This window comes from Lycium barbarum, chromosome 7 (genome assembly GCF_019175385.1).
Source record: "Lycium barbarum isolate Lr01 chromosome 7, ASM1917538v2, whole genome shotgun sequence".
Taxonomy (NCBI): domain Eukaryota; kingdom Viridiplantae; phylum Streptophyta; class Magnoliopsida; order Solanales; family Solanaceae; genus Lycium; species Lycium barbarum.
The window spans coordinates 127,726,585-127,738,373 of NC_083343.1; the positions used below are offsets into that span (position 1 = coordinate 127,726,585).

Sequence of the window (11,789 nt, forward strand, 5' to 3'; positions counted from 1 at the left end):
ATTTTGATTATCCAACTTTATTCTCTTTCTTTCTTCTTCTTTTTTCCAAACAAAATCAATTAGTCGTTATCTCTCGCTTTGTAACATTCTCGGAATGCCCCTTGTTCTCCACTTGTGGGATTACGTACACTTGGTATGCTATTTGTTGTTGTTGTCATTTGATATTGTAGTCACCATAAGAGTTTTCTAGCTAGTAATGAAATTTATCAATAATAACTTGCGAAATCAAATGGAGCATAAATTTTTAGGCTGGTGTGAGTGATGATGTTAAAAAACATTCGTTGCACTCATTCACTTTGAACAACCTTACCAAAATTTCTGACTTCGCCACTATGCACAAGTAGGTAGGAGTGTCAATGGCACGGTTCAGACGGTTATTTTATAAAATTTATACCGTATTAATTTTTGATTATTTCATTTTGTAGAACCAAAATTAGACTTTTCGAAACCGTCTCATCATGTTGGTTTCTCTTCGGTATCGGTACGATTCGGCTAAGATTCAATTTTTTGTTAAAAAAGAACATCATGTTATAGTCACTAGTAAAATTAAGACACAATATCATACATATTTACTTCTATAGGACTTTGACAAAAACTCTCTAGATATTTTTACTGATTAAAAGGTGATGAATCAAGAAAACATGAAAGACGACAAGAATAAAGATTGATCCCACTATTTTACGGTAGTGTAAAATAATGTTAAGCAAAAACAAATATATTTTAGATCACACAAGCGGGAAAAACCAATGAAGATGAGACTCAAGAACTGAGACTACTAAGATTGAGTATCCACTACGAGAATTTAAAATCATACGAGAGGAAAAATATCTAATAGCTTGTAGCTTTCTATCCAAAATCGTTGGAATACCTTGTAGTAGCTTACTAGTTACTACTCGAGATGCTAAAACTAATTTAAGTTCAATAGGAGTAATATAATAGGTTTCAGAGTTGGAACTTTAGGTGTTAATTATGTTGCCGGCTTGCAGTCATTTTCATCATCCCAAACCCAAGGCGAAAATTTTAATATTTTATTGTATGTAAATTTAATATATAAAATATATTTGACATATATATACTTATTTAGTTCGGTTCGGTATTTTTTCGGTTTATTTTTATCAAAATTAAAAACCAACCTAATTATTCGGTACGGTTATAAATTTATATAAAAATTGTCGGTTTTATTAAAAGAAACCTAAAAATCTGGTCGGTAGGGTACGGTACGGTTCGGTTCGGTTGGTTAACTCGTTGTTTTGAAAATTATTGACACCCTTACAAGTAGCTAGGCACCTCAACTTGTCTCCACTTTGTCAGTTGAACACTCTAACTTCAAAATGATCATCCAGACACCTCAACTTGTATAAAGTACATCTCAAAACTTTATGTGCCCCGTCAACATTTGTGTTTAGATGTTCAACTTTATACAAGTTGAGGTGTCTACTTGTGCACACTCAAAGTTAGTGGAAATACCTATCAACTAAGGCCAAATTTAAGGGCCTATTTATGCATTATGCATTTTATTTATTTATTTATTGAATTCAAAATATATATATTAAGAATTATGAACCGAAACTATTGAATTTTACCAAACTCATAACTCCTAACTCTTGCTCTGCCACTGTTAAAAATATAAGGATTTAAGGCATTCCATTCCTCTACATTTTTCACTCCGTCCTTTTTCTTATAAATTACCAATCATTGTACTTGAAGGGTTCACATGCTGGCTGTACTTTTGCATGTAGGGTTTCACATGGTGTTGACCTATTAGTCTATTACATGCTGTGATTTGCATAGGTTCACTGACTTGGTCTTTTGGGTTCAATAAATTAGGAAAGACTGGTCCAATCCTCTATAAATGGAAAAAGGCCAATTAGTATTCTTGAAATTACCTTCTGCATATGTTTTTCTTTTTCGTTTGGGGTTTTCCACCCACTGTTTTGTACCGTGGCGAGACTAAATTGGTATTCGTGTCAGGAAGCTGCATATTAAGCGGTAAAGTGTTTATAAAATGATTTTATATCTAGAGTTTGAACTCAAAATCTTTGATTAAAAGTGAAGGATACTTAATAATTATCACTTTATCATAATTCTTGTTGTTTTTTTTCTTTCCTTTTACTAGTTAGAACCCGTTTGGATTGGCTTATAAGCTGGTTAAATCAGTTTATAAGCTATTTTTAACTTTTTTGAGTATTTAAAAAAATAGAAAAATGCTTAAAATAAGTAAAAATTGCTTAAAATAAGCCAAAAATAAGAAGTTGGGGAACCCCAACTTTATTTTTTGGCTTAAAAGCTATTATGCTTCTACCAACGATTTTACTCTTTTATCCCTTAAATTTTCTTTTAATTCCAATATTATCCTCACTACTAAAAAAAGTGCTTAACAACAATTGTGTACCAAACACATCAACAATTTTTATTTTCAGCTTTAGCACTTTTATCCAAACACGTAACTGCTTATTTATAAAATAATTTTCAATACTTAAAAATAGTTTAAGCATTTATACTTCTAAGCCTTTTTTTTCCGGTTAATCCAAACGGGCTCTTAGTGACCTGCTGTAATTTTATACGTCTAGTCTAATTTTTCTAGAAGTACTTTTGGAAGTGTCCAGAAAGCCTTGATTTATTTAGATGCATAAAACCTTAAAAAAGAAAGGAAGGAAGAAAAAGGAAAAAGAAAAAAGCAATTGAAAAGCACCAAAGTCCACATTTATCGGGAAATTCATCAAGAAATTCGACAAAAATGACAAAATGTCACAATTGGAAAAAAGTTGGCTCTTTTATATATTTTCCTCGTGTAAAATAAGTTTGTTAAACAAATGATATAACTAGCATCACCTTATGAGTTATGGTGGCAATTTATTTTTATAGTCGTCGTTTAAGAAATTTGGCAAAAGTAATCACACATTATACATTAAAAAAGATTAAAAAAAAATTACGCTTTACAATTACGCCGATGAGACATGACTTAAGTACATTCTTCGTTCTAACTACTCCCACCGGATCAAAAAAGTGTCCACTTAACCCTTTTTTTTGGGTAAAAAAAAGTGTCTAATTATTAAATCAAGAAACAATTAACCTTATCTTTTCAGATTCGTCTTTATTAAGTGTTATGTGATCAAATCTCAATGCCTATTTAATTAGGGATAGTTTAGTCAATTTACATATTTTTCTTGGAGTGAGTAGTTTCTTAAGGAGTGTGCAAATGGTTAAGTGAATTCTTTTTTTGATTTGGAGGGAGTATCTTCTTTGAATTATTCAAAAATCTCGCCAATTAATACTTGCATTTATATTCAATTATTCTCAAGGTTCATAATACATTATTCACATTTTTCAAGAACCATATCTGTAGCTTCACGTCTGAAAAATCTTTAAAATCCCACCTTCCGTTCTCACCAATTAGTAAGATTCGTTGTAGTTTTTTATATTTTAAAAATCATTTTTTTTTTTTTGAATAAATCATGATTTGATTTAATTTGTATCGTCGTGTCCAGTGATGGATTGGGGGAGTAAGGTTCTAACTTGAATTATATGCATGGTAGGTATGATTCAGCAGGACAATCTCATGTATGATTTTTTCCCCCCAATTAATCTCATGGTATGATTGACAATACCAAATTATTGAAAATAGAATACCCAAATAATTTTTTGAATTATTACTATACGTCCTTGTTCAGCTCACTAACAGTAAGTCAGAAATAATTATATTTTCAAAACTGTGGCAGTCGTTTGCACTGTAATTGAAAAATCAAACTCCCTGAAACATTCTTGGGGTCTTTTAATTAAAGAACATAATGGTGGTGAAGTGGCTGGATTAAAAAAAGGAAGGAGAATGGTCGATGGTGGTGGCGGCGAATTGGTGGTGTACGGTGGTGGCAAAGAAAAGGGAGAAGAAAAGTTTTTTTTTTCTTTTTTAAAATGGCTAATTTTTTTTTTTAAATTTGTTTATGGGGGGTAGGAGAAGAGGAAATGGGGAAGGGGATTACAACGTGGGGATTCGAACCCTTAAGTGTACCACACACATTATGCCACATCAGCAAAAAGTGTCTAATAGGTACAAGTTCAAGTTGAAGTGTCTAAATGAAATCTGTGGACAAGTTTAGATGGTCGCGAATGACTTAAGCCTAATTTGAATGACCAAATTCAACTTGAAATCATGTCCAAGAAGTTGATAAACCTATTCTATCCCACTCCTAATCACATTCAAAATTATAAGTTATCTTTCTTCGACCAAATAGCTGAGAAAACGCATAAGTCTGTTGTTCTTTTTTATCCACACCCTATTAGCTCATCCATTACAACTAATTTTATGGTAGACCAACTTGAAGAATCACTTTCTAGGATTTTGACTCATGTTTATCCAGCTGCCGGTAGATTTGCACAAGATAAATGTTCAATCAATTGCCTTGACCAAGATGTGACATTTGTGGGTTGGGTTGGGTTAATTTATTTGGGATAGGTTTTAATTTGGTGGGATCGGTAATTGATGTGGATCATTTAATTGAAGGTCACGTGTCCAATCCGATATCATTTTTGTATTTTCCTAATATTTTAAAATCGGTCATTTGAGCTGGACATGAATGAACCATTTCAGTCACGACGATGACATAAATAGACCCAACTATTAACGAATGGTTATGACATGAATGAGCTATTTCGGATAGTACGATGACATATTTGAGCTTTTTCCCTTTTTTTTATTTTTTATTTTGGATGAGGAACAACCAATAATAGTTTCCTTTCTTCCTCTCTCTAGCGCCCTTCTCCAGTTCTCCTATTCTCTATTTATCTTTCCTCCACTTTTCAAAGTCTAATCTTTCATTTATCAAAAATCAAATTAGAGAAAATGGATCAATACTAACCCAAATTTGTCGATCTGTTTTTTCTCAATCACTCCTAATATGCCTAAAATACTGAACTTCATTAAGATTCGAATTCTTCTTTTCCTTGTGATTTTTAGACTTCTTAACTTATAAATTCTAACAAGTATAACATCACTACAATTTTCAAACATATTATATTTATTGGTTTTGAGATCTGACAATAACTTAAGAATTCTACTAGTGTGCTTTCACTTCCTCACGGATAAACTGAAAATATATTGGTGAAGCTTTTAGAGAGACTGACTAGCAGGATAAATTACGCCTTATTTGTCTACACTTAAATAAGAATTTCAATTTTAATTATTCATACTTCAGTCAGTACTTCTATATGTTTTTTAGGTTTGAATCTTAATCATTAATTGATTAATTGAGTTTTTTTTTTTTTTATTCTATAACTACTTAAAGGGTTTGAAAAGATATGAATGATTAATATCTATAATAATAGGAGTTTGAAAAGGTGGAACTGTGATCCACCTGTGGATTGCTGCTCCATAAAGGACACATACAAGCAGGGATATGTGGAGGATGGATGGTTAAAAGCTGATGGCAAGTACCCCATCCAGAGTGGGTATTATTGGAGGAAAGGTGAAATGGAAGCATGGCCTGGGAGCAGATGGGTTTGGAGTATGACTAACACTACTATGCATTGCTTTATTAGATGGTTAGTAGGGCATAACAGATTACTAACAAGATAGAGACTTGAAGAGGATTGGAGTAACTAATGATGAGAGCTGCATACTGTGTGGAGGAGCAGAGGAAAGTATTGAACATTTGTTCTTTGGATGCTACTTCTCAAAGACACGTTTAACTGAAATAATGCAGTGGATGGGACTAGGGGTACAGAACACTGAGCTACATGGGCTATGGAGAAGGATGACAAGAGCCAAGAAAGGAAGAAACTGCAGGGATTTCATTGCTGCAACACTAGTGGCATTAATATACAACATTTGGAGGGCCAAAAATGATGCAGTATGGAAGCAGCAGGTTCCACTACCAAGGTTGATGTATGACCATCTCAAACAGGAGGTATACATTAGAGTAAATAGCATAAGGAAAAAGAAGGAGAGTAGAGAAGGAAGGAGATGGATTGAGAGTCTATACCTACACACATAGCAGTTTTGCGTATTTGTTGCTATATTTTATTCTTTGTTATTGCATATAGATAGAGTCTGGAGGGATGCCTCAAATTCTTAGGGAAAGGGATACAATGTAAGTTCTTATTCTGGTGATTAATAAAACTTTCTTTTCACTTAAAAAAAAAATCTATAGTAATATCTTAATATCATCATTAAGCCTCAATTATCTTTCTCCTTTTTCATACTCCTTATGTTTCAATTTATGTGAACATTTTAGGAGTATAAGGGTCAAACTTTATAACTTTGACTGTAAATTTTAATATAGTTTTTTCAATTTTGTAAGAATACATTCTTGACGGTGTTAGTGCTTATAGCCCCTGCTTATAATCCAACCTAAGTGGGGAGGTTAGCTAGTTTACGAACGTATCGCAAGTCGAAACATGTAACACGAAGAAAAATATGTACTATATGTTACGTTGTTCTTTTGCATGCAGTCCTGATCCCAGTCCCATAAAAATGAGTGGCATTAATATTGTTACGTGTTTATGTTATATGCTATTAGTCTGTTAAGGTAAAGAATTTTGTTAAGTTATTCAAAGAATCTTTATTGGTAAGTCTTTTTAAAACGTCTAAATTTTAACCGTGAAAATGAACATAGACCATCTGCCATAACAAGCTAAAGTAATCGGACAGTATAAAAATTACTTATACTCGTTTATTACTATTTGAAAGTTACAGTAGCAGCAACAAAATAAAAATGTTTTTTCCCGTTGGCACTCCCTACCCTAACTGCAACGTAGATAATATCATAATAGCAGCTAGTCTAAACCACGAGCAGGGGCGGAGCTACGTAGGAAGAGGGGGTTCAGAACCCTCTTCGGCGGAAAAATTTTTTGTTTGTATATGTTTAAAATTATTTTTTATGTATATATAATATTGTTGAACCCCCGTAGCTTTAGCTTCTTCGTATGTTTACTTTTTTATATTTTGAACCCGTTAGTGAAAATCCTGACTCGAGCCACTGACCACGAAACATGGACTTACATATCAGAACTCACATCATTCTGGAGTCTTATCCATTGATTTATGTTACTCATTCGCTGTCATTTTATGTGATACAATTTCTTATTAATCTATTTTTAAAAGAATGATATTTTTTATATTTAAAAAAAATTTAAGTTTGAGAAACTACCGGCAACCTACACCTTATCCATGGACCATGATGGAACTGATGGGTCAAGGAAAGTTGACGCCGTGGGTTTGAGGTTTGTGGGGTGGGGGATGTTATACCTAACTAAACAATTAATCTTAAGAATAAATAAATTAGTGTGAAAATGCATACTATTACTTAATCATGGTTAAGTATTGAAAAAATGTATATGCAAAACATATGTTATATATTCATTAATTTATCGTAAACACCCCAATGAATAAATGTTTACCTTTAATTAGATAAGAATGAGTTGATAAGCCCGTGGCCAAGGCAACAATGACTAGGCAAAAGGGAACTTTTTTTTTTTTTTTAAATCACGGCCACAAAGGCTAATTTTATCTATTCAAAAAACAGAAAGCGATCTTTCCTCGAACCCTTCTAACACGGGATGTTATGAGCTCTCCTTTTTAAATATATATAGATTTTGAATCAGTGGGTTAAGAGAATTCAAAATTCACCTTGAGGTTTCAAATTCAAATCTCAGACACTACATTTTGAACTTTCTCTTTATTGGGTGTTGATTCCCCACTTTGTAAACCTCTTCCCCATTTTCTCTTCCCCTTCCCCTATGTAATAATACTAATTTTTTTTTAATACAAATTGCAAGAAAATATCTACAATCTGAGCTTCCATTTAACAATATGGGGTCAAAATTGAAAAGGGTACAAAATGAGTACTGTGCTTTAAATTTGACAATGGTCAATTTTTAAAAAATGTACTTTGGTACCTTGCACTTGAGTTAATAATATGTTAAATTAGTGTTTGAAAAGAGGAAGTTTGTCGCTCGTGAGTAAATTAAAACAAGAAGTTATTTAGAAGTGTGTTATCTTACTTGCTTTGAATAATTTGAGAGAAATTTAGGAGGGAAATCAAAGTTCGACTATATTATTAAATATTCAAATAAATAGTGCCCATTTATATATTTCAGTCATCTTTTAAATCTATATTTACTTTTAATAAAATGTTTTTATTATTCAAGCGAAACGGATTTAATAGTTTTAAATTTAAAACACATGACTATTATTTTAAAAAGTGTCTTTTAGAATTGAATTAGTTACGAACTTTGTCGCTAATTCGTTGTTAAATTGCTCGTGGCTAACATAATTTTTTTGATAATCTATCGTTAATCCGTCGCTAAATAGGATTAGCAACGAATTTTGTTGTTTCCCTCCAAAACATTCTCTCTTACTACTTACTACAAATCCCCAAATTTTATTTTTATGAAAAATTCCGATTAATTGCTGAAACTCAAATTTCGTTGGTTTTGTAAGATTCAGGAGAGATTCTACCACAATTTTTGTAGCAATCTTCTGGAATACTTAAATTCCTTAAGAACGGTGAATACACTATCAAAGTCAGTTTATTACTTCCTAAATATTTTGCAACTATATTTTCTAACATAATATATGTATACGTACAAACGATTTCAACAGAAGAGAGCCCCATTGTTATTTTTTGCTCGAAGCATCCAATATCCGAAACCCAATGGCCGGACTATTGATAATGATTTGCACTAAATAGGTGCATTTGGTGTGGGGATAGATCAATGTCTTGTTCATATATAATTTTAATATGTTAGGCATAGTTAGTTTGCTTGCATGTCCATCATAGGTCGTATTAATCATAAAATAAGTGTATCTAAGTCAGTTCAAGTCGTTTAATAATTTCAAACTTCCTTTCCTCCTTTCTTTCTAATGAACTCGTTTATTCTTCTCGCTCCCTACCTCTAAGACTTGAGAACAGAATAAAAAATAGGGAAACATAACAATCTCCCGAAGAGAGATATATATGCAAGTATATATGTTGGAAAGACAATGAAAGAATATTTATTTATTTAATAATGTCTTCAGTGAACATGCACTTTCACATGTTGTCCTAATTCTTTTCTTTTATATGTCGAACACATGGAATTGTTTTTCAATAATAGGTAGTAAAACTTGTACCTAGAACCTCTATCTTCTCCGTAATCACTATTATATTAAGAAATATGATCTAAAAATTTAAATTATCAAAGAAAATTATATTTATTTAATTATGTCTCAGCAATTTGACACTTTGTTTGAAAAGACTTTGGAAATTATAAACGTTAGTCCACATTACAACTCAGCCGACCCTTCATTTGAAAGGTAGATTTAACTCGCACAATGGCTTTTCGATGTTTGTCGCATTGTTAAATTAGTAGCTTCTAATTTTCTCGCACCTGCTACACGACTCAGTATTGGATTCATTCTTATCTCTAATTACAGTAATGTACATTGTTAATAGTCTTTTCCTGGTTAAGAGGTTACATCAAAAAATATTACCAAGACTTAGTAATTTAGGGATTATTTTTAGTTACACAATTTCCATGTGAACTTGGCTTAAAGACAGCACCATTTTTTTGTGCAAATCTTAATTCCCGCATCACACACTTCTTGCTTAATTTTGTTCTGTCATCAGTCATCTTTCCAGTCTTTTATACGACTTCCTTTGGTAATTTCCGCTATGTTACCCTCTTTAACCCCGCAGGACTCCTCCGATGGATACCCAAAAAAAAAACAGATCCCACACAACAACTTCCACCAACGAAGTGTCCAGGTAAGTTTCCCGGCTTGCTTTCGTAACTTCACTACTTTGTTGTTTATCCCAATTTATGTTGCTTTTATGTTTTCATACAGTTATTTTCCTACCTCTGACCCCTAGAGATTTGGCGGGCACGGCCATCTCACAATTGCGGATTCAATATTTCCGGAAAAAACAGGCACAACTGAGAGTCCAACTTTATAGAGCAGTTTTGCTCGACCATCCCTCAACCTCGGAATGACTGTGCATATATTTGTTACTGCTCTTAGAAAAACTTAAGTTATCATATGTGTTACTTATGAATTACATCGTTACGTGTAAACAGTTATTAATGCAATCCTACGAGTGAGGTATGAAAAAAGCACAGAGAAACCTTTTGGAGGACTTACAATCGTATGTGGTGGTGATTTTCGGCAAATACTACCGGTTATTCCCAAGGGTACACGAGCTGATATTGTTGATGCATCACTAAACTCATCTTACTTGTGGCCTTTTTTCACAATTTTTGAATTGAAGAAAAATATGCGACTCTGCAGTGGTGAAGTAAGTCGGTCCGAGGCTGAACAAATTGCTAATTTCGACAAATGGTTGTTACAGATTGGAAATGGGTCGGTTTACGATGATAGAAAGAATGAGCTTATTAAACTCCCTCCGGATGTACGCCTCAATTTGTCTAATGATCCCATCGGTTCAATTGTTGAGGCAGTTTATCCGTCCATCCGGCAGAAGTACAACGACCCAGCATATTTAAAAGAAAGAGCAATATTGACACCAAAAAATGAAATGGTCCATGAGTTGAACGGGACAATTATGAAAATGATACCAGGTGAAGGAAGAACATATTTTAGCTCGGACAATGTATTCAAAGCAAGCGTGAATACAAATGATGAAGAAATTTTGTACCCAACCGAATTTCTTAACAACTTAAGATTCCCTAGCAATCCTAACCATGACATACACTTAAAAGTAGGTACTCCGGTTATGCTGCTTAGAAATCTAAACCAAACTGAAGGCCTATGCAATGGAACAAGATTGATTGTGATGCATCTTGGTATGTGGTCTGTCACTGCCAACATCATTTCAGGGAAGAACATTGGCTCGAGAGTAACAATTACAAGAATTATTATGTCTCCAAATGAATCAAAATGGCCATTCAAGCTTAAGAGACGTCAGCTTCCTTTAGCACCCTGTTACGCTATGAAAATCAATAAAAGCCGAGGACAATCTCTTAACCAAGTCGGATTGTATCTTCCAAAACAGATATTCACCCATGGACAATTATATGTGGCTGTCTCCCGAGCAACAACAAGAGCAGGATTAACAATACTGAATGCTGACGATGACACGGGCGACCCCGCATTCATTAAAAATATTGTTTACAAAGAAGTTTTCCAGAATGTATGTCCAAGACTTGCCGAAAACGAGGTATGTCGCACACAGTCTCAATTAGCAACAAGGATTACTACATAATCTTATAACAAGTTGTTAATTCATTATAATCATTTTACAATGCCGTGTTACCAGATAACTATGCATACAAATGACGATGCATAATGGAGATGAACTGCCAATCCCGATGAACATAACAACATTTCGGCAGCTATATGGCTACAATGATCCAGAAAAAGAAGAAGCCGTTCCAAACGGAAAAGTGCTGATAAGCACTTTCAGTATAAATATTTCGAATTTAATGTGGTCCTAAATTGATGATTGCTATAAAGTACATTATAACTATTGTAATGAATTGGACAGATGGCGTGAAAGTGAATGCGAAAAATGTTTCACTATTGTACAATATTCAATAGGCTCTCTGATTAAGTGCTTAGGGTGTAACACGATTGTATTCGTTTGCGGTTTTTGGCCACTCAAACATGCAAAAGTTGCGATATGGAGAATACAACATTTGCAGGCATACATTTGAGCTACATCAGATATGTGTCAAAACATTTAACAATACAAAACATTTAGGTCATGTGCATTAAACAGTGAATAGGGAACGATCATACGTAACCTTAAGAGGTCCTGCACGACTGCGCGAAGCGCGGGTGATTTACCTAGTCT

At 33.4% G+C, this 11,789-nt stretch overlaps 1 protein-coding gene across 1 annotated transcript; it reads left to right on the forward strand.

Moving 5' to 3' along the window:
• The first annotated feature begins 9,862 nt into the window (after positions 1-9,862).
• Positions 9,863-11,512, forward strand: LOC132602617 (ATP-dependent DNA helicase PIF1-like). Its single transcript, XM_060315427.1, has 2 exons — positions 9,863-11,153; positions 11,253-11,512. The coding sequence occupies exons 1-2, from the start codon at positions 10,251-10,253 to the stop codon at positions 11,280-11,282; spliced, it is 933 nt and encodes a 310-aa protein (XP_060171410.1). The 5' UTR covers positions 9,863-10,250; the 3' UTR covers positions 11,283-11,512.
• Positions 11,513-11,789: the final 277 nt, after the last annotated feature.